At 41.2% G+C, this 20,646-nt stretch overlaps 2 protein-coding genes across 2 annotated transcripts; both read left to right on the top strand.

Moving 5' to 3' along the window:
- The first annotated feature begins 278 nt into the window (after positions 1 to 278).
- On the top strand, positions 279 to 4,274 carry pthlhb (parathyroid hormone-like hormone b). Its single transcript, XM_085778185.1, has 3 exons — positions 279 to 797; positions 1,009 to 1,127; positions 1,692 to 4,274. The coding sequence occupies exons 2-3, from the start codon at positions 1,024 to 1,026 to the stop codon at positions 2,080 to 2,082; spliced, it is 495 nt and encodes a 164-aa protein (XP_085634311.1). The 5' UTR covers positions 279 to 797; positions 1,009 to 1,023; the 3' UTR covers positions 2,083 to 4,274.
- Positions 4,275 to 5,029: 755 nt separating this feature from the next.
- On the top strand, positions 5,030 to 6,605 carry LOC146985291 (galanin receptor 2a). Its single transcript, XM_085780533.1, has 2 exons — positions 5,030 to 5,257; positions 5,638 to 6,605. The coding sequence occupies exon 2, from the start codon at positions 5,660 to 5,662 to the stop codon at positions 6,581 to 6,583; it is 924 nt and encodes a 307-aa protein (XP_085636659.1). The 5' UTR covers positions 5,030 to 5,257; positions 5,638 to 5,659; the 3' UTR covers positions 6,584 to 6,605.
- The last annotated feature ends 14,041 nt before the right edge of the window (positions 6,606 to 20,646 follow it).

The raw sequence follows: 20,646 nt of genomic DNA, 5'->3' as shown, positions 1-20,646 counted from the left end.
GATTACCTCCATTGGTGCACACCTGTCATTTCTGACCTCATTATGATGCAGTTATTCACAGACCTTGTTTAGAAACTGGGGCTAAAATGTGGCAAAACTGATTAAAATTACATTTTTTTCCGACCCTCGTGTTCAGTATGCTTTGTTATGTGTTGCTCTGGATGCTGCATGGGCGCCACCTCCTTGTCACAGCAGGTGTGCGTGAGGGGCTGAGGGGCTGGGGGGGGAGGGAGAGAGGCGAGGGCTGGGACATTGGGGAGGGTGTTAGGACTGGACTTAATGGGTAAAGGCTAAGGTAGTGCCTGCATCTTCACCCAAAGAGGAGTTTGACTTTCTCTCTGTGCCTCTCTCAGCCACACTCACTCACACAGGCTCACTCACTGCGCTGGACTGAAAAAGCCTCTCAGCTCTGCTCTCGCTTCTGGCCACCAGAGAAGATGCTTCGCTGTTACTCTTCATGACATTACTACAGGATCGAGTGGAGTGGCAGCTCTGCAGCTGATGGGCTGCTGCTGCTCTTTCTATCTTTATCTCTCTTTTAATTGGGACGCTGGGGAGAAATAAATAGCTCAACACAGACTGTTGGGAGGCAAATGAATGGAGCAGACTGAAGGGGGATTTCCCCAGGCTGCCTTCACACCAATGGATCTGGACACAAGCTTTGAACTGGCCAAATTGTATTTGGCAAAATAATTTTTCTTTTTGCTTTGTAAACCAATTATTTTGCAAGGAGATCGTCTCTAAAGAGCCTGCAGACTGACCTTTTTGTGGATTTTCATTGTTCAAACTCACATCATGTAAGTCTTAAAGTTTCTTCTCGACTTCAATAAAAGTATTTTTTTGGCACAAGGAATGCCACCTGGGAGAGCTTACCTACTCAGGAACTGTCGTTTATCTGCTTGAGATGTAAATTATTAAGAGCAGATACATCATTCAGTATGAATTCATGAGACAAAGTTTTTCTTAATTAAGTAAAGTGACTGATATAATATTTCCTGTGTCCTTCAGATCTTTGGCTTAAGGATGTGCTCTATAGTCATACTTCATCAGTGGAGTCTGGCTGTGTTCTTGCTGTGCTCCCCAGTGACTCTTGATGGGAGTCCAATTGATGCACTTAGTAGCAGAACGTGAGTTTTTTTTTTTTTTTACATTGATTTGAAAAAGCATAGAAAAATAATTCAATGTTATGCAACATGGAACGGGACTAGTTAGTGATTAAATATGATGAAACAAAAATATTCCTGTTTCCTGATTTAGAAAACACAACCACAGTCTACCTGTACGGATTCAACTTGGGTACAGGAGGTTTTCTGTTTCAGCTCTGGCTTTTTTTGGGGTCTTCAGCTCTCAGAAACTTATTTATGCTGCCACCTACTGTACTGAGGTTTCATCGAGCCTGACCTTGAAATTCAGCTGCCAACACTTCTAAAACTGTTCCACACATAAAGTCAACGCCACAGTATCACATGAAATTACAACAGGGGACAAAATGTAAACAAGGAAAGAAATCTGCTTCCTTCAGTGGAAATCAGACAGAAATTTAAAAGAAAGAAGAAAAAGTGCAAAGCATGAACTCAAACAGCTTTTTTTTGGGTGGGAAGCTTGATTCAAATCTAAAAAAGAAGCTTTTACTCCACTTTCTGTGTTTTAGTACATGTTGACTGAGTGTGTCTCCTTTGTTTTGCTTTAAGGAGGAGGTCGGTGAGCCACGCCCAGCTCATGCACGACAAGGGCCGCTCCTTGCAGGAGTTCAAGCGTCGCATGTGGCTGCAGGAGCTGCTGGAGGAGGTGCACACGGCCGACGAGCGGGAGCCACCTGTGCAGAGCAGAACCCAGAGCCAGACCTTCAGCGGGAACGCTCTACACCAGAAGCCCCCGGGGGCCACCAAAAATCTCCCTGACAGGTTCAGGCTGGACAGAGAGGGCCCTAACCTGCCCCAGGAGACCAACAAGGCCCTGGCTTATAAGGACCAGCCTCTCAAAGTGGCCACTAAGAGGAAAAAGAAGGTGAGGCTGGGCCGGCGCAGGGAGAATGACAAGAAGCGGAGGCGGGCGCGGTCCGTCACAACACAGCAGCCATGAAGGACGCGGTACCGGCTGAGAGACTCCTAATAGCCTTCACATGGTACTGCACTAAGACACTGACACAGCTCCAACTGACTGAGGTCTGACAGACTTGAACCACGGCCCGACTCAGTCACGGTTGTGTCGAGGGGCCCCGGCTGTGTGAGGCTGTGCTTGTATGATAATAATTTGCTACGTGTGTATTGTTGTGTTTTAAAAACGATCTCATACTTCCTGGAGTTTCATCATCCAACATCTTCTTAGGTCCATATTTATTTGGAAAATCTTTCTATCTGTGTAACCCTGACTCAAACCAAACCGATGCATATGATATCACCTTTAAACCGTGTGAACAAGCAGAACAACAGGGGGGAAGTATTTATTGCCGGCGTATAATGTAATTTCACAAAAATTGGGATGCTAAAGTGGTCCGCTTGTGTTTAGCTCTGTAAGTGCTGACTGCCATGGACTTATAGTTACAAACAAACTGTTCAATTAACACATCTGTTTGAACTGCTCTGCCATAATTTATTTCACTTTGAAAGTGTATATTTATTTTGTGAATGTATCATGGTGCTGCTGACTAAATTCCATAATGCACTTTAGTTATATCCTGTAAATGTTCTTTTGTGGTTGAGTTTTAATTTGATGTTTCTTTTTGATGGTCCTGCTTTCCTCTCCCACCTTAGATCCCTCATGGACTTGTAACTTATTGGATGCTTCATCAAACCCACTCTCATCATTTTACATTATAGTTTATTTTTATAGAACAAGCCCGCGCCAGGGCCTGTCAGACTCACTTAATGTTCTTCACTTGCACTGAGAACATACTGTACATGTTTCCAGTTAATCAAACATTAAAAATGTAGCCATTAGAAATATTTTGGATTCACAGTGTTTTTGTTTCACCAGTCATATCTGACTGAATTGTGCCATTTATACCACAGCCCGGTTGGTAAGGATCAGTCATTAATGGTGAGGGCTGATGTTCAACTTTAGCTCCTGCTGTCCAGATGTCAAAGTGTCCTTGAACGAGACACTGAACCCAAAACTGCTTCCAATGAAACAGTGTCATTCATCATTTGTTCTGAGTCTTAAACTTGTTTGTTCTTTTAGTGAATTACAGGTGTGTTTTGAGCAGTGGTGGTCTCTGGTGTCACTGAACCTCTCAGTCCTCACTGAGCGGTAGTTTGGAAGAACTACTGATTTCATCCATTTTATTCGAAAAATGTCTTGTTTTAAGAAGTTGTTATGGACTATGGTTGAAACTGTAGATCATTGTCATTATAGATAATCTGCTCGTTATTTTCTGCATTAATTACCAATACAAATATTTGCTACTGGCTCTAAGCACAAAGTACTGGACAGTAGTGCTGAACAAATTCAAATGTTTTTGGTAAAATTCTCATTCTTAGATTATTTTATGTTTACTTTATCTAGTTCATGGTCCAAAACACAGACATATTCAGATCAAGACAAAAGTAGAACTATTGTTTCAGAATAAATGTTTCTGCCAAACCACACAGAAATTTAGATCCATATCTGTCCAGGAGTTGAAGCTCAATCACCACAGATTCAAGTTGTGAATCTAAAAGTGTCTCTAATTTAATATCTGGCTTATATGTCACAGTCTCAGTCCTTCTGTTCCTGAGTTACAGTGCAGAATCAAAGCCAGAAAAGTGTTTTTGCAGACCCTTTAGATGTCACAGTGACATTGGCCTGTGACCTTTTGGATTTAAAATGTCTTTACATCGTTTTATCCTGATGGGTTATGGCCAGAGACGTGTTTTGTGAGGTCAGGATGACCTTAAGCAAAAAGTTATTACTTAATCCTGAAATTTCCCTCAGGGATTTTTAATTCACAAGAATATCACAAGAGAATTTGGAACCAGCTATTGTTTGGGATTATTGCAAGGAAAGCGAGTTTAAAAAATATTCCAAAACAGGGGGCAGTTGATTTTTTTGTTCCTCTACTAATTGATTAAGGGGCATGCTACCTGAGGGGCTAACGATGGAAAAAGCTTAGAAAAAGGCACCAGGATGATGTAATGAAAATGGGCCTGGTAGCAAGTATCTGTCCTGCTGAAGTTTAGCAAATCAATGAAATCAATGAAATGAAACAGGCTTGTCTATTTTTTATCATGATCTTATCCTTTGCTATAAACGAGGCGTTGTCAGCTGCGAGAAAAGATTCAATTATATGGTTCTGGGCAATCTTTTTTTTATTTAGTGCAGCGGTTTTGGGTTTAAACAGTGAAAACATCAATGTTTTTGTTGACTTTTCAGCATGAACAGAGCACAGTGAAGCTGTTAATGTCCCACTTGAGAACATGTGGCATTTTTAACAGCTGCTGACTGAGCGGCACAAAAAAAACTGGTAATGGAGGGGATCGCAAATGCATCAGCATCAGCTATATCCTGTGCTAAGAGCAGCAGTGTACACCAGGGGCCATTAGTTGAGACACGGTCATAAATGCTGTGGAAAGCCTGATAAAGCTGCCGTCAGGAGCCTGCAGATCACACGGAGGAAATCAATCAAACAATGGAGAGAGACATTAATATCTAGAGAGAGGAGGAGGGACACGCAACATAATCAATTGACTGGACTTCTCTCTGTGGGGAGACACCATGTTTTAGTGGTTATAGGGGTGATCATTTAGAATATGATTTATACAATGTAAAATAAATTCCAAAACCATCTCCACAGAGAGAGTAGGAGGTTTACTCTTGGTGAAAAGGTCAGTACAAGTTTTAAAAATCAGCAACACAGTCTTGTTCAGTGGAGTATTTTTAAACCCTAAAATAACAACAAAAGACTGATTTAATACACACAAATATGTCAGTTCAAGATGCTCGTCCAAAGTTCAAAATGATGGAGCTTATGAAAAAAAAGTGTTACTAATGTAAGATACTACAGATGCACATCCTCTCACAATAACAAAACAGCAGCTGGTCAGAGGCCGTTCCTCTTTAAACCTAGTCAACCAGAATCAATGTAAGTGATGTTTGCCTTTCTTTCCTCCACAGTCAGTTATCGTACTTTGTAATGAGTCCTGAGAGGCTACCACCTCTCCCTTCGTCAGCCCAGTTCAACAGGATGGACACCGGTAAAAGACAATACTCCAGGTTAAATTATGAGGATAGGTCACTCGCAAACATGTACTGGAGGATACTGCTTTGAGGACAGACAATGGTGAGTTTGTGAAAATGGCAGATTGTGTTGTAAATGCTCTGAACTGTGCTGGACAGTGTATCCAACAGCAGTCTCTGGATATTAATCAGAAGACATTTTGCTACTAAGTTGACAGCATATTGTTGTTATGTCTTATCATTTAGCAATTCAAAAAAACTTTACACTCTCACTAGGAGAATCAATCACATTTATTATTGATTATTGCTGAGAATTTACTGTTGTTTTGTCAGAAAATGTGTTTAAATAAAAATAAAAATAATTCTTAACTGTCTTCATTGTCACGTGTATTATATGTGCAACGCTGCACCCAGTTTAAGTTTGGGATTTTTGCTGGAAAACCAAACAAGTGATAACAAATCAACTTATTTCCTTTTTTAAAGGTGATGTCCAGCTGGTGATAACATGGCTCTTCCCAATACCTATGGGCTCATCTTTGCCTGTACCTGCGGGGTGATCCTGGGCATTGGGCTCTGTGCCAACTTGCTGGTGTTTTCGCTGTTTGCCAAATACAACACATTACGTAAGAACTGCCTGGACCTCCTCTTACTCAGCATGACGCTGGCCGACTTCCTCACCCTGCTGCTCATCCCCTTCACCCTGCACTCGGCCGTCAGCTTCACCTGGCCGCTGGGCGACACCTCCTGCAAGGTCTACCAGTTCCTGCTGGCCTTCAGCCTGGCCGCCAGCACCTACTCGCTGTGCGCCGTGTCCATGACCCGCGCCATGATCATCACTAACCCGTACCAGCCGCCCACCATGGACCTGGTCATCCTCATGTTTGTTCTGGTGTGGGCCCTCAGCTTCTTCATCAGCCTGCCGCTAAGAATGTTTGCTACTAAAGAGAGCGTGGGCCAAAGCACGGCCAACTTCACCTTCTGCCTTCCAACCATTCATGACCACCACTACCAAGTGGTGCTCAGCCAGTTTGTACTTTACTACTTTATTCCAATGCTGGTCATCGCCTACAACTATGTCCGTCTGGCTCTTTTTCTCCACAAGAGCCCTGTAATGACGGTGTCCAGCGCCAGAAACACCCGCAGAGCCTCCGTCATGGTGTTCTTGGCCGCTGCCACCTTCTCGGTGTGCTGGCTGCCCGGTTACGTGCTGGAGCTGTGTGTGTACCTGGGGCTGTATCGCCACGGACAGGCCTGGGAGATGTTCTACTTTATCTGTACTGTGCTCCAGTACCTGCACCCCTGTGTCAACCCCGTGCTCTATGTGCTGCTGTCGAAGCGCTACCGCCACAGGAGGGCAGCCTGGCTCTTCAACTGCAACAGGAACAGAGTGCAGCCACAGGTCAACAGCGTCACCACAGACAGCTTTTAAATTCTGCTCGCTTCTTCATGCAGCAGGCCGGGAGCTGGCAGCGGACAGGGAGGGACACTTCTCTTTTTTTAATATATCAACCATTTATACAAATCAACTTCTCCTGTGAAAAATAAATGGTGAAATGAATGTGCTTAGTGATTACGTTAATATTTCTCTTCCATAGTTGAGGTATAAATTGAAATAAAAAGTTGAGGATTATTTTTTTCAGCCTCGACTAGAATTTTCTCAGGGCACAAACCATTATAAAATGTTGGTACCTTTACTTGTAATAATTTTAGTGCAGAACAAAAACTAATATGCGCATCCTCTTAATGCTGTGGTTTTCTGTCATTTGAAGCTTCATTCAATTGCAGGACATTGATAAAATACACACTAAATCTGCAGAAGTCTCATTGCTTTATTTATTGCTGTTGCTCCGCACATTTCAGTTTCACATTCAATTTTCACTTCTTGTCACTTTCACTTTTTATTTACAATAACAAGCCTTGTGAAGGACCTTACGGTGCTTGTCTGCTTCTTTCTCAATACATGTTTTCAGCCTTCTCAGACAGTCAGTCTGTCTCTTCACCAATGCCACAAAGTCTCAGACATTGACGCTACAGAACATGGTAGCAGGTCTATCTGAGGGACATACTGATGTACTCCTACACTAGAGCAGAGGTTGTCTATTTCTATTGGCTGTTAAAACGCTCCATAGAGCTGAGCTGCAGTTTCCACCATATTGTAAATCTGAGCGCAGCAAGCTTTACAAAACACGCGGCTGCTCATATAACAAAAAATCTTCTCGGAGCAGTTATCTTTCCAAGATGCCACGAACGGTTCAGTAAGTTTTGTTACCCTGGCAGTGGGCAGCCATAAAATATGAGCTATATGATCCACTAGTATTACACTGCATAACTAGTAATGAAAAACCATGGGGTGACCTGCAACCTCTCATCTTTATGCAGTTTAATTGAGCCATCAATGTAACTCAGCCAAAACATGACACCCAACAAAATGACAAGATCCTGATCTCCAACCATGTAATGATTATTGTTTCAGTGCATCACAGCAAGGTTTAAATATTATTTAGATCTTCTACAAAAGTGGGAAATGAATTGTTGTGCTTTTAATTCTGCCTGGCCTGTATGGACGCCATCCAGCAACAACATGCACATAAGTAAAGAGATGTTGAATAACCATCAAACAGATCAATAATTGTAATGCAGGACCTGAAACTGTAATGCAGGTGTTGTAACTGTAACTCAGGAACTGCACAAAGCTGTGCCTGTACTCTTTTACAGCCGTGATTTCATTTTCTGTTTTAAACTTGAAATTAGGGGCGGTGTGTGGCGCAGTGGGTAGAGCGGCCGCCCCATGTAGAAGCTACAGTCCTCACCACAGGCGGCTCCGGTTCGAATCCCGCGTCGGGCAGCCCTTTCCTGCATGTCATTCCCCCTCTCTCTGCCTCCCCATTTCCTGTCTATCTCTACTGTGATATCAAATAAAGGCAAAAAAAGCCAAAAAATATCTAAAAAAAAAACCTTGAAATTATTTGCAGTTACAATTCTTACGTGCTAAAATTGTCTCAATGGTATGATCAAATTATCCAAGTGTTTTCTCACTTCACCTAATAAAATGCCAGAAAACAGTATAAAATCAAAACAACTCACGATCACAATGTCCCAATGTAATCAGTCTGTGATCACACAACATGAACATCAATTAAATGATTATTGTAATCTCGTGTTTATTACACAATCAAACATCTAAAGTGTTTTAGACACCAGGAAAAACAGGAACAGCACCACCTTTGTGCCATCCACACACACAAGACAAAAGTTCCCAAAAGTGTTCCCACTTTTTCTCAGGCAGCTACAGTACAGGCCTAGTGGAGCATGCAGAGGGCTGTGTAGCAGGTGTATAGTTAGACGCAAAGCAAAGAGATGGGCAAAAGGAAATAACAAGGCAGCTTGAGCTCTGGCGGCCGGTGCAGTAATAGGAGACAAGCTGCCCCTCCCTGTCGGCTCACCCCCTGACTTTTGGCCTTCTCCTTAGTGTACAGCAAGGGCAGCTGGCCTGACTCGTACGGGGCGGTCATCTGTAGCCCATCAGCATGTCGGATATGGTGAAGCAATAAAGAACACGTGCTCAGGCTCATATCCTTTAAGCAGATCTACTGAGTGTAGCACAGACAGTATAGACTGATCCCCACAAACCAAAATGACCCATAAACCATAAAATCACATATCAGACTGTGTAACCTTCACTATTCAAATGACAATCTGTGCTGAAATCAGTTCTTGTTCTCGTGTTTGGCTGCATTTCATTTCTATGTTTCTCAGTCACCTCTACCGAGCTTTCTAAATGTCAATTACGAGCTGACTTTTTTTCTGCGGACGTATGGTGGAGAGACTCTGGTCGTCCAGGCGAGAGGAGGGAGAAAGATGGCAGCTTGATTGGGGCGTAGGCAGAACTAGACATGGAGGCATCTGATCTGATTGGTTTTTGCTTTTCGGAGTGAAAAGCATGGATTGGTCAGAGTTTTGTCAGTCCTGCAGCTGCCACAGAGGTCTGATTATTTCCTGTTTCTTTTTCTGAATCCATAGTGTGTTGAGTCTCAGGAGAGAAGGACCATTTCACACAGTAACAAACGTGTTCCTGAACAGGATTACCAACCATAACTTTAATGCTAAATCAGTGACCATTAGCACCTGTGCTACATGGCAACTGCCCTGTTTTTCAACTGTGAGTTTCTCAACTGTGACCAGTTTATTGTACATAATGACAAACAAACTTACATCATTTCATTTACTTTCCACATAAAACAAAAGGCTATGGCTGGGACCTTATGGTAAATGTGCAAAACTGAGGATGACCTTTAGTGTCGTCATGTATTTGCATTTGTCCTGGTTGTGTCAGCTGGCTATGGCCTTTCATCTCTTTGCTTCTGTCCTCAGTGCTCACATAGTGTTTCAATACACAGCCAATTTTCCAATAAAGCTGTTCTCACTTACATGTTTTTCTGTGTCTGTTGTCAGACAACGGAACAAGTTTGAATTAGTGACTGTAAATGCAGCCCATTAAAACCTCTAAAACATAATTTTAAAAAAGCAGGTCCAGGTTACCAGCTGAGCATAATGCTGGAAAAAAGTATTCATATGATTGGCTTTACTCCAGACACAATATGGTGATGCCACCTGGGGCTGCTAACACCTCCTACAGCCAGATGCTTATGGGCAAAAATTTGGTTTGCGTCAATGTATATGGAAGATTTGTTACATATGTAATATATATCAGCATAAGCTTCCTTAAATAAATGCTGCATTAACTTCAATTTACTGTAGAGCTGAAACATTCATTCATTCAAGCCATTTAGTCGATCATGCAGTTATTTTCAAGTGTAGAAGAAAAAAAACATTGTAGTTGATGGTTCTCAAATGTGAGGATTTACTGTTTTTCTTGGTCTTCAGTGCGGTCACTGTGATATATCTTTTGGACTGTTGGTTGAACAAAACAAGACATTTAAGGCGACAGCCTTGCACTCTGTGAACTTAATTATTGTTAGCTGCCGCCCTAATTTAGTTACAATAAATCCAAGGTGGATCTCAGATGTGGTAGGTTACAGGCCTGTGATTTTCCAGCCCTATCAGATCACAGTCCATTTATTTTGAACTTTGCTCTCTCTGCTACGTGCCTTTCCCTCGTTGCCGGTGATCCTTTCATGCTCATCATGAGGGATTTCCTGCTTGTCATAGAAAATCAATCGGAGGTAGGTGCTCAGTTATGTATTAACATTTCCTGAGGCCCAGTGCAGAGTCTGATAACATATGATGAGGATTAGCTTTGCACAAGCTGATATTTTTACACAATTTCACAGCTATTCTGTTTCACTGCAGTTGATAATAAAGTGATGATCATATGGTGTTTCTGGGATGATGCACACCTCTGTCATTACCTCTGAATACTCTTTAGTATTTATTGTTGGAAGGACCACTGGCTCTGAACTGTAACCTTATAACTCATAACCTTATAAAAAAAATTGGCAAAAACTCAAACTTCTGCATTTTCTTCGCATGTGTGGGAATACAAAGGTGGTGGTGGGGTCATTTTCTATTATCTTTGATACACAGCATCTTCATATCATGTAAATAAAAATCTATGTGCGTAATGCAGGCCCCCAAAAAGAGTTTGTCAAGTCAGCATGTTCCTCGGGAAGAGTTTATAAATTTGATACTTTACGTCAGTATTTTGCCAGCAATACCTCTGAGTCAGAAAACCCAACAAGTCAAACCATTTCTATAATGGTTGGAGACCTTTTTCCAGAGGATCTACGATGGAGCTGCTGCCAGAATGTAATTCAATTACCCTGTCACTTAAAACTCCCTGGCGTGGTCACTATGCATCTACTACATGAAGTAACCTTTTCAGACGGACCTAAATTTATCAAGATGACAGCCATCACACTTTATTATATATTATATTAGATAACCAAGAGTGTGCAATCTACTATGTTCAAAATAGTATAGAAAACGTATAATAATATTATAATAAGTCTTCATTTACAAGTTTTGGTGAGAGTCTGATCACCTGTCATGGTGGCTCTGAATACAAGCCCCCATTGCAACTCTATCTTCACATATGAGTGCATATTATGTATCCACTCATACTAGTGTGTCAGTGTAGGTGCCTAGTTATACACACTACTCTGTCTTTAAGGCACATACAGTAATGTCCACACACAGGAAACAATTTCCCCATTCTCAACAATGCAACTTCTCCCATACAAAATTCATCCAATGAGGAGCTGCAAGGACCAAAGGAGGGATTTCTTCTTATTTGGAGCTGCAACAATTCAGGGCTCCAGGCTGCCTCTAAATGGGGGCTTTTGGCCCCCAAATTTGAGTGTGTGCAAGTAAATATTTCATATAACAGTAAGTTTGCGCATGCAAACAGTAAATTTGCTGTTTAAAAAAAAACAAAACTTTTTAACACTGCTAAAAAGTGGAAGGGTCAACTCAAAATATCTGGTAGAGCATTACATTGGTGTCAGGCAAATGTGTGTGAGGATCATGAATGAAAAGGAAATTTGAATATTTTCCTCGTCAGTCGATTTCCAGTGTGCACCCCTAAATTTTCTCCTTGCACTCCAATTAATGGATAAGAAAGGAAGGTAAATTAATCAGCAAATATTTTGATAATTCACTGGTTTTAGATTCTCAAATATTTGCTGCTTTTCTTTCCCATGTATGACAGAAAATTTAACATCTCTGGGTTACTGCTGGTTAGACAAAAGAAGTACAGACACAACTGTGGGTTTAAGAAATCATACGGCACTTGTTTCACTATTAAAACAGTAATATTGATAATGATTATACGGTAATGATTGATAAAGCAAGACAACAATCATTAGATCAGTCAATAATGAAAATAAACATTTGATGCTTTCATACAATCATTGATAGCTTAATCATATTAATAGGTACACGTGTAGCCTACTTCGACTTTCTCCACTGCTGGATGGCATTTAGAAATCTGCATCGTGCTCAATGAAAAATACGAGCTAATCAGTTCTCCTGCCATCTGTGATAAAAAATTAAATATGAACATGAAAACGTGATGTAATAATGTCAATCTCAGCGGGATGTTTCCAATAGATTATGGACTTTATGCCACAAAGTACTGAAGCAGTTGTAGTAAAAGGATTCATGTGTATGATGGTGCCAATGAAATACCCTGAGTGCACTTCAAAACGCATCAATGCATGCATCAATTGCATGACTTACACAGGCCTCCTACGGGAATATAAAAAGAATATTCTTTACAGGGTCGCACATTGGAGCCATTATTCTGAACAACTTTGAACAAAAGCAGCTATGGGCTCTATGCACAGCTCCACTAGCTACTTCCTGAACTTCAGGCAGCTCCTTTATTTCCTGTCTTACATTATTGGACAATTAATCCAGGTGTGTCATAATGTTCAGACACACCTGGATTAATCAGTTTGTCCAATAATGTAAGACAGGAAATAAAGGAGCTGTCTTACGTTCAGGAAGTAGTGGAGCTGTGCAGAGCACCAGGCTAAAACAAAAAACTTGCCAACTCACTGGTAATATGGATTTGTCAATTGTCCAAAACCCTGCACCGTAGGCTACACAGTGACACTGGACTGCAGAAGGCAAACTTCATTTACACTGACTAACGTTATGACACAAAGTGCATTTCACTAAAGCAAATTAACGAGGTCAGCCGAGCAACTTTATGTTCATTCAGAGAAGTTTGTCACTTACCGGTCAGGTGTCTTCTTTCTTGACACTGCATTTCCGACCATGGTGTAGGTCTTCACGTTCGGGTGTTCACCCACAAACGACTCCAATGACACGGCGAGGCTCTGTCCTGTCCTCGTCCTCTTCTCGTAGACCCGGTCTGGAAGCGGTGATGAGTCCTCTGTCCTCTCTCCATCTCTGCAGCAGGCCACAAAGTCTAACCCCCGCTGCTGCTGCTGCTGCTGCTGCTGCTGCTGCTGCTGCTGCTGCTGCTGCTGCTGCTAGCTTAAAGCTAACTATAACACAACTGCTGTCTGCTCTACATCCGTGAATGCAGTGAACTTCCATAGCGGCGAAAAATAAAAATTAACAACAGACAAAATACAGTCCATAAATATGGCAGCTTCTTTCACTGCTGAACTTATGGGCAGGTCAAAGGCTAAAGTGTCACGGGCCATCACCATAGAGATTAACAGAGGCCCCACCTGTATGGAGCACTGTTTGGTCCAAAACGTGACGTCTTCGCTAAGTCATCAAATTGACCCTTTGTTGGCCTTCTGATTGGTTGCTGATCCACCAATCAGAGCGCTTCTCCCCATGTCACATGTTGCACAACATTCTAAGGTTGGACAACCCTGGAATGAAACCCTATGAAACAAGATAGGTAGACAGCAAGTTTTTCGGCAAAAACTACTTTATAATTTTTCAATATAGTTAAAATGTGCCTGGGGTTCCTGCAGTAGCAACTCACGATATCTGGAACGTATTCATGGAGTCATTTTTATCCCATTCCCCAAACCTAAGACATCAATAAACATGTAGGCTACTGTATACATATTACTTTAACCTTCTGTTATGTATTTAGTTGAGCTTAATAATAGGGTTTGGGGGTGGTCTACTAGGGGGAGCTGTAGACATAGGTCAGGGGTTAACTGCAAAGTTTTGTTTGTTGTTGTGTGCAGTCCTCATGAGAAGTGAGCCTGTTTTTCCCTGGCTGTACTGAAGTGCTATTGAAGCTCATTCATTCTCCAGTCCACTCTCTGGTCGTGTTCATAAACAGAGAAGATCTAATACCTTCAAAGTTATCTAGCAAACGTAACATTACCGCTACTAATGTCTTTTGAACTTTGTGAAGTTTTACGAGGAAAAACGGGAGCTCGGCGGAGATTAGCTTGTAGCTAACGTTAGCTAGCGTCGTTAGCTACTAGCTAGTGAGTGACCAAAACAATGATTTTACCCCATTTTTCGGAAAAGTCAGGTAATGCCCGTTCAATCGCTATTGAGCCACGTCTGTCCTCTATCATGGACACTATTTTTCTGATGTATAAGTTAATTCAAATTTTCCTTACAAGCAATTTAAATCTGCCTAATTTTCAATGGTTTCCAATGGGAGTTAACCCTTCCGTGACCATTGTTTGTCCAACCTAGCAACAGTAACCGTGGGGGGCGGGGCCTTGACAAAGGGTCAATTGATAGGCAACATCGAAAATAACGTCCTTACACGTCAGTTTCTTCTAATGACGACGAGATTTGCTACGTGGAATCATCAATCAATCAACGTTGAACGTGCTCAGGTGTGTAGATTTATTTGGGTGATACCACCTATCAGTTTCTGGGGGGGGGGGGGGGACACCACAGAGAACCCTTCATCCTTCATAGCTGAGTCAATGGGTGGAATCAGTAGAATAAGCTAATGGCAGTAATATTTACTCAACTGCAATGAAAAACACACTTTGAACTACTTATTTTATACTTCTACTCCACAACATTTCAGAACCAAATTGAAAACATAAAAAATTAGGATAAAAAGATAAAAACAAAATGAGTAGGCCTAATGTTACTTTTTTCATAGCCATTTAACCTGTGGATATTCAACTTTTCTTCTTTTCTTTTCTTTTTTTTTGGTTAATTTTTTATTTGGTTTGATCTTTCGTCACCTTTCAGATGTTTAATTGTTTGCATTTGCACAAACTTCTACCCACCTTGAAGAGGCAAACTCATTCAATATTTCACAAAGGAAACAGATCCATGCAACTGCATTAAAGCCATATAGCTACAAATACTGCTCAGACATTCATTTACCAACATAATCTGATAATGTCATATAATATGTAACTGCAAGGGCACAGTCTATACATTTTACATCTTGTACTTCCACCTTTACTCAAGCAGCTTTTTGAATGCTGTGCATAATACATTGTTGCACTTTTCCTCAGGATTTGAAAGCGTTTATCGGCTAACGGTAGTTTATCACTCTGTGTTTTAAATGCTCCCTGGTGGTCAAATGTGGCTTACAAAACTTTTTTGCATTTTAAGTAGGCCTCTATAAGTCAAAAACCTTATTTACAGCAATGCACAGTATTTTGTGCAGTAGTAGTAGTAGTGCTAATTATATGCACAACTTGATAATGTGTCAGTGCTTCCATGTTGACCTATAGATACATTTCCCTTTGCATGCAGATTTTTTTCTTTAAACTGCTGTAAAAGCAATTACCCTGCTATTGCAACATTCATTAAGAAATCAATGTAAAGCCAATGTACCCTATGGGCTTACTAAATTTTGTGAATTCCTTAGAGACCACATTCTTGACACACTCCACAAGTTAAGCAATGCACATAGCTGACAGAAAATAGTTGTGGCTACACACTGTAAGATCAGAGGGCTCTTGCCATGAGCTAATCATTCCATGTGCCATATAGGCAAGTGTTGAAGGAGCGTTGCCTGTTTATTTATAGGAGTCTCTAAGGTTCCACAGCAGAGGGTTGCTCTCTGAGCTGGATTCAATTACAGCTCTGGTGAAAGCTGAAAATACAGCATCTATACAGACACAAACATAAGTATAAATTCTTAATATGGATCTGTAGGCCTAGCTTATTGTGGGTGTGTTTGCAGTAGTGGAAGCACACAGTAGTACCTCCAGAGAAATATAGGTCGTAATGAAATATTAAACATAGTAAAGCTACATTGTGAATCTCCATACAAGCTTCTTACTGCTTGTCTTTGTATGTTGAATCAAATGTAGGGGACTCGTGGAGGATGACTGCTGCAGGCAAATACTTTGTAAATGGAGAAAAGTAATGTATGAATACATAACAGCTAACACGGCAACAGCATCCCCCATGGTTAGTTTAACTCAGCATGTGCTGTCATCATCTCCAAACCAGTTAACCAGCAGCTGTGGGAGGAATGCTTGTGTTAAAAATGAGCATAGTTACACAACTAAAACAAAGAAAAAAATGAATGACTAAAGAAAAAATAAACAAAATCAATTCAGAAAAACAGAGGGAACCCCATGCTTCAAATTGGCTGTGAACATGAGGAAGTAATGAAAGATTTATTAATGAACAGGTAGTTAAAGGATTCCAAGGAACCCCAGGAATTGAGAAATGTTATCAGACACATGGCAGCAACTTGCAGTCCAGATGGTCAGCAATGGCCTCGGCCTGACCTAATATCACGGTTCAACATTCTGTTTATGTTGCAGCGCTCACTGTAACATGTTGTGACATGGCAGGTGAGGCACAAAAAAGGAAAATGTTTGAGTTAACACTGAGTAAACTGAGCTTAAGAACAAGCGAGGCCTTGTGAGTGCCAGTGTAAATATGACTCTTCCTATAAAGAAAATAATCAGAGAAAGGAAAACCTGCACTTACTTCAAATGATTCTTGAAATTATTTTTACAGGCAGAATGTTTTTTTGATGATTTGGCTGAAGTCTTCAAGAGAAACTAGTCAGGAGGTAAAACATAGAAATATACCTGCAGAACAAGTGTTACTGTGTGTGAGACAATGAAAGAAGTGTCAGCAGAAACTGGAAAAAACGAACCTTTCCGAGCTTCTCTGGCTCAACTCGTGTGTGTGTGTGTGTGTGTGTGTGGGGGGGGCATTTACAAATTATAACACAGTTCACTTTGGTCTTGATTGTTTTTGGTGTAGGTGGTTTGTTAAACAGCCTTTTTTTTTAAGTCCAGCAATGCCAGCAGTCTTATAATTCACACATTGTTAAATGGAGTTGGGAATACGCCAAGGTTTATTGTATTAGTAATATTAACCAAACATAGAACTTATTTGTGTGGTGGAAAATCTTTGACTGTAGCTCGTTATCAGTCTCACAGTCGAGTGCTGATGCTGCAGTTATTTGAATTCTCCATTGACCTCCTAGTTGGACTATTTCAATATGAATTTATTGAGTGATTCCTTGTTTAGTCCACAGAGAGCCAACGGTGAAGCTGGAACTTTCTGCACCACCACCCTAATAACTAAACATTCAGCCTTGAAACAGAGCCTCTCTCAGTATGGCACATGACTCACTTACATTAATATGTTTCAGTAAGGACAGTAGTTCTTTGAAAAATCATCAAATATTTATTCAGCACTTTTACATTTTAGAATTTACAATGAACGCCATTTCCCATTAGGCAAATTCCCATAAGGCCATTTCCCAAAATGTGGGTTTCACGGCCTGTATTTTAAAACCCAACGCATGTTTGACAGAGAGAGAGAGAAGCGAGAAATCCTCATGTTTGTCTGATTAATCACTAAAATGATTAGAAGATTATCCTAACGGACGCAGATTACGTCTCTCTGTAAATCAGCCACTTCAGTTCCAGTAGGGTTGTTATAGATATGAATTCCTGTGTATTGTTATTGTTGTGTGAAAGTATTCTGGTTGAGGTTCAGCACTTTTAGAATGAAGACGGTTCAAGCATTGACTCACACTGGGAAACAGGAACACAGTCAGCCTGATGGTGACTGCGCGACCAAATGCCAAGACAGTAGTGTCTGCGAGCAGAATCATATGGACATAAAGTGAGCAATAAAAATTAAACTTTGAGACCTTTGAAGTCACCCCTGATTTATAACGCATGTGTGGTTCTCCTGTAAACTGACCTCCCTCCTACCACCGTCTACTAAAAAAGGGAAAGGCCTGATCAAGGAGTGAAATGATAACCTGAGCAAGACTTGGGATGGGAGGTAATTCCAAGGAACCCTGCCCTCTAAATCTCAGGTATCCAGTTCCATCTCTTGCTACATGCCTCGTTACCTATCAGCAAAAACATGACCATCAACTTCAGATGACAGCGGGCTAAAATTGGTGGCTATCAAAACCCAGGAACTGGCAAGGAGTTTGGTGGCGGTATCTGCTTTCAAGAGTGGAAGCCCTGGGTTCAGACACCTCAGGGTGAGGAGGCTGTGCACACAGCGGGTAATGGGGACGGTATAAACACAGCTTAGGCTCTATTAGGCAAAAACTTTCACACTATTAATTAGTCACAGCTGCACACGCTCCTCACATCACAGCTATATACACTGTCTGATGACTGAAGACTGAGCTGTACGCTGTAATCCATACAAAGTTCACTCAGCAGTATTAGATTTTGTCACCGTTTGATTGAGTCAACATGGACGTTGTCACGTTCCTCTGTAGGTAGGCTACAGCAAAAGCAGAGAAGGGACAAGGTGTAGTAGAGCTTTAGTCTAAGCTGATTTAAGAGCCAGTATTAAATTATTGCAGATGTATTTATCTTATATTTCATAAACTGATAAATAAAAACAAGCTGCAGTATAGAAATCCCATGAGTCCATTTACAAACTGAAAAACAAATGGAAAAGATCCATAAAATAAAAAACAACATTTGTTTATGCTTTTACTAATAAAACTAACTTCAAAATGATAAATGCGGATGAAAAGTAAATATCTTGAGACCATTCTTTTGACAGCACTTCTGTTTTGTGCTAAGCAGTGAAACAAAGTAGTAAAAAACTTCCATCCACACGGATACGTATTTTTTGAATCTGCATAAATATTTTATCGTTTCAGCATCTCATCCAGACAGATAGTGGTGAAAGATCTGTTATTATGTCCAACATTGTAGCCTAATGCATCCCTAATGCAGTCCACCCATCCACTGCTTATCGCTGAAGGTTCGGGGGGTGGGGGGTGGGGGGGGGCTGGAGCCAGTCCCAGCTGACATAGGGCAAGGCTGGGGTACACCCTGGGGTACACCCTTTGGCAAGTCACAGTCTATCACAGAGTCAACACAAACTACACACACTCACTGGCATTACCAATCAACCAAATGTGCAAGTCTGTGGACCGTGGGAAGAAGTCAGAGAACCATAGAGAAGCCACACAGATACAGGGAGATCATGTAAACTGCATCCAGAAAGGCCCCCGGACCGGTAATAGGCTTTATGCACAGCTCTACTACTTCCTGAATTAAGCCAGCTCCTTTATTTCCTGTCTTACATTATTAGATTAATCCAGGAGTGTCTGACCATTGTTGGCAGGTCAGACACACCTGGATTAATCAGTCAGTCCAATAATGTAAAACGGGAAATAAATGAGCTGGCTTAATTCAGGAAGTAGTAGAGCTGTGCATAAAGCCCATTGAACCCAAAACCTTCTTTGCTGAGGCGACAGGGCCAACCACAGTGTATTTTCCAAGCGTTGTAAGTGACAACTGATATCTGTCTGTTTTTGGCCATGTTGCCACAAAGCAGTCTTGACTAGTTAATTGTAATATCACTAATGGAGGCTATAACACACCCAGATCTAAGTAATACCTCAATCATACATGGTATGACAGAATCTGTAGTAGACAAATTGATACTATCACTTGAGAACATCATATGTAACTGTAAGTCTTTTGACCTGCAACACAGCAATTCCCTGCTTCTTGAGATTTTTTCCATCTCAGTCCTAAGTGTTTCTTTCTGTGAACTGTTATTTTACGGGTAAAACATTACTGTCACAGCTTGAATCAGAGGCTGCCCAGATATAGCTTTACCTCTATAGACTCATTCCAGTGTCTGAGACGCTGTCATCGCCGGAGCGTACGTCAGACTGGGTCAAATACCCCCTATTTCATTTCGAGCAGAGTAGTTGGCAGTAGAACGATGTGATCTGAAGGAGCTGTTGACTAGTGGGGCTGACCTTCTAAAAACTCCTCTTTCAATTTATAACACACTCTCACACACACAAACATGATATGCACATGCGTTCATTCACCAATTGCACTGATAGCAAAGCCGGATACACACTTACAGAAATACACACACACTCTGTAAATACTTGGCCTGGGGTATGGGAGGAGACGAAAGCCAAGGGGAGTGGGTGACACAAGTTGGTCCTGTGATTACCTCACGTCTGTAATGGGTTGGGGAGGAAACTCATCCTGTCTATATTTAGACAAAGATGAGCTTCAGAGGATGAAGTGCACTTAATAAAAATGGTAATAAACATTGGCTCCTTTAAAAGAAATTTTGTTTTTCGTTTTCAGAATATCAGAAGATTGTGATATTGTCTCATTATCAGATCTGTCTTTATATTATAATTAATTATTTTTTTGGTAATCGTGACTTTGTATTATTCAACCAACTCATAAACTCATAATGCATCTTTTTCATTGTGTTTTTGTGACAATTACAGATGGTCTGTCTTTAGTGGTAGCTGTGTCTGCTGTCATATTATCATAAATATCATATCAGGGTGTTACTGTCGGCTGAGATCACTGACTTTTTTTTTTTCACTTTACTTTTTTTCTCTAGACCGGTGGGAAAGCAGATGTTTTTCTTGCAGTGGGTGAATCTGCAGTATCTTGTTACCATGGGGGTCTCCTACATTCATAGGTCAAGCCATTAATAACGATGGGAGGTTCCTCGCTGTCAGCATTCATGCACCCTGCAGTCTTTGGGGCTTGTGTCTCCCAGGCTATGTCTCATTACAAAGAGTCACTGTTAAGTATGCACATGCATGCATATCTATACCCACTGTATCTACAAATACATGTATGGATAGAACAAACACACACA

This window comes from Trachurus japonicus, chromosome 6, assembly GCF_045865225.1.
Source record: "Trachurus japonicus isolate A0001 chromosome 6, Traja_1.0".
Classification (NCBI taxonomy): domain Eukaryota; kingdom Metazoa; phylum Chordata; class Actinopteri; order Carangiformes; family Carangidae; genus Trachurus; species Trachurus japonicus.
Note: the sequence above shows the minus strand (reverse complement) of the source record. Positions and strands in the feature narration are given on the sequence as shown.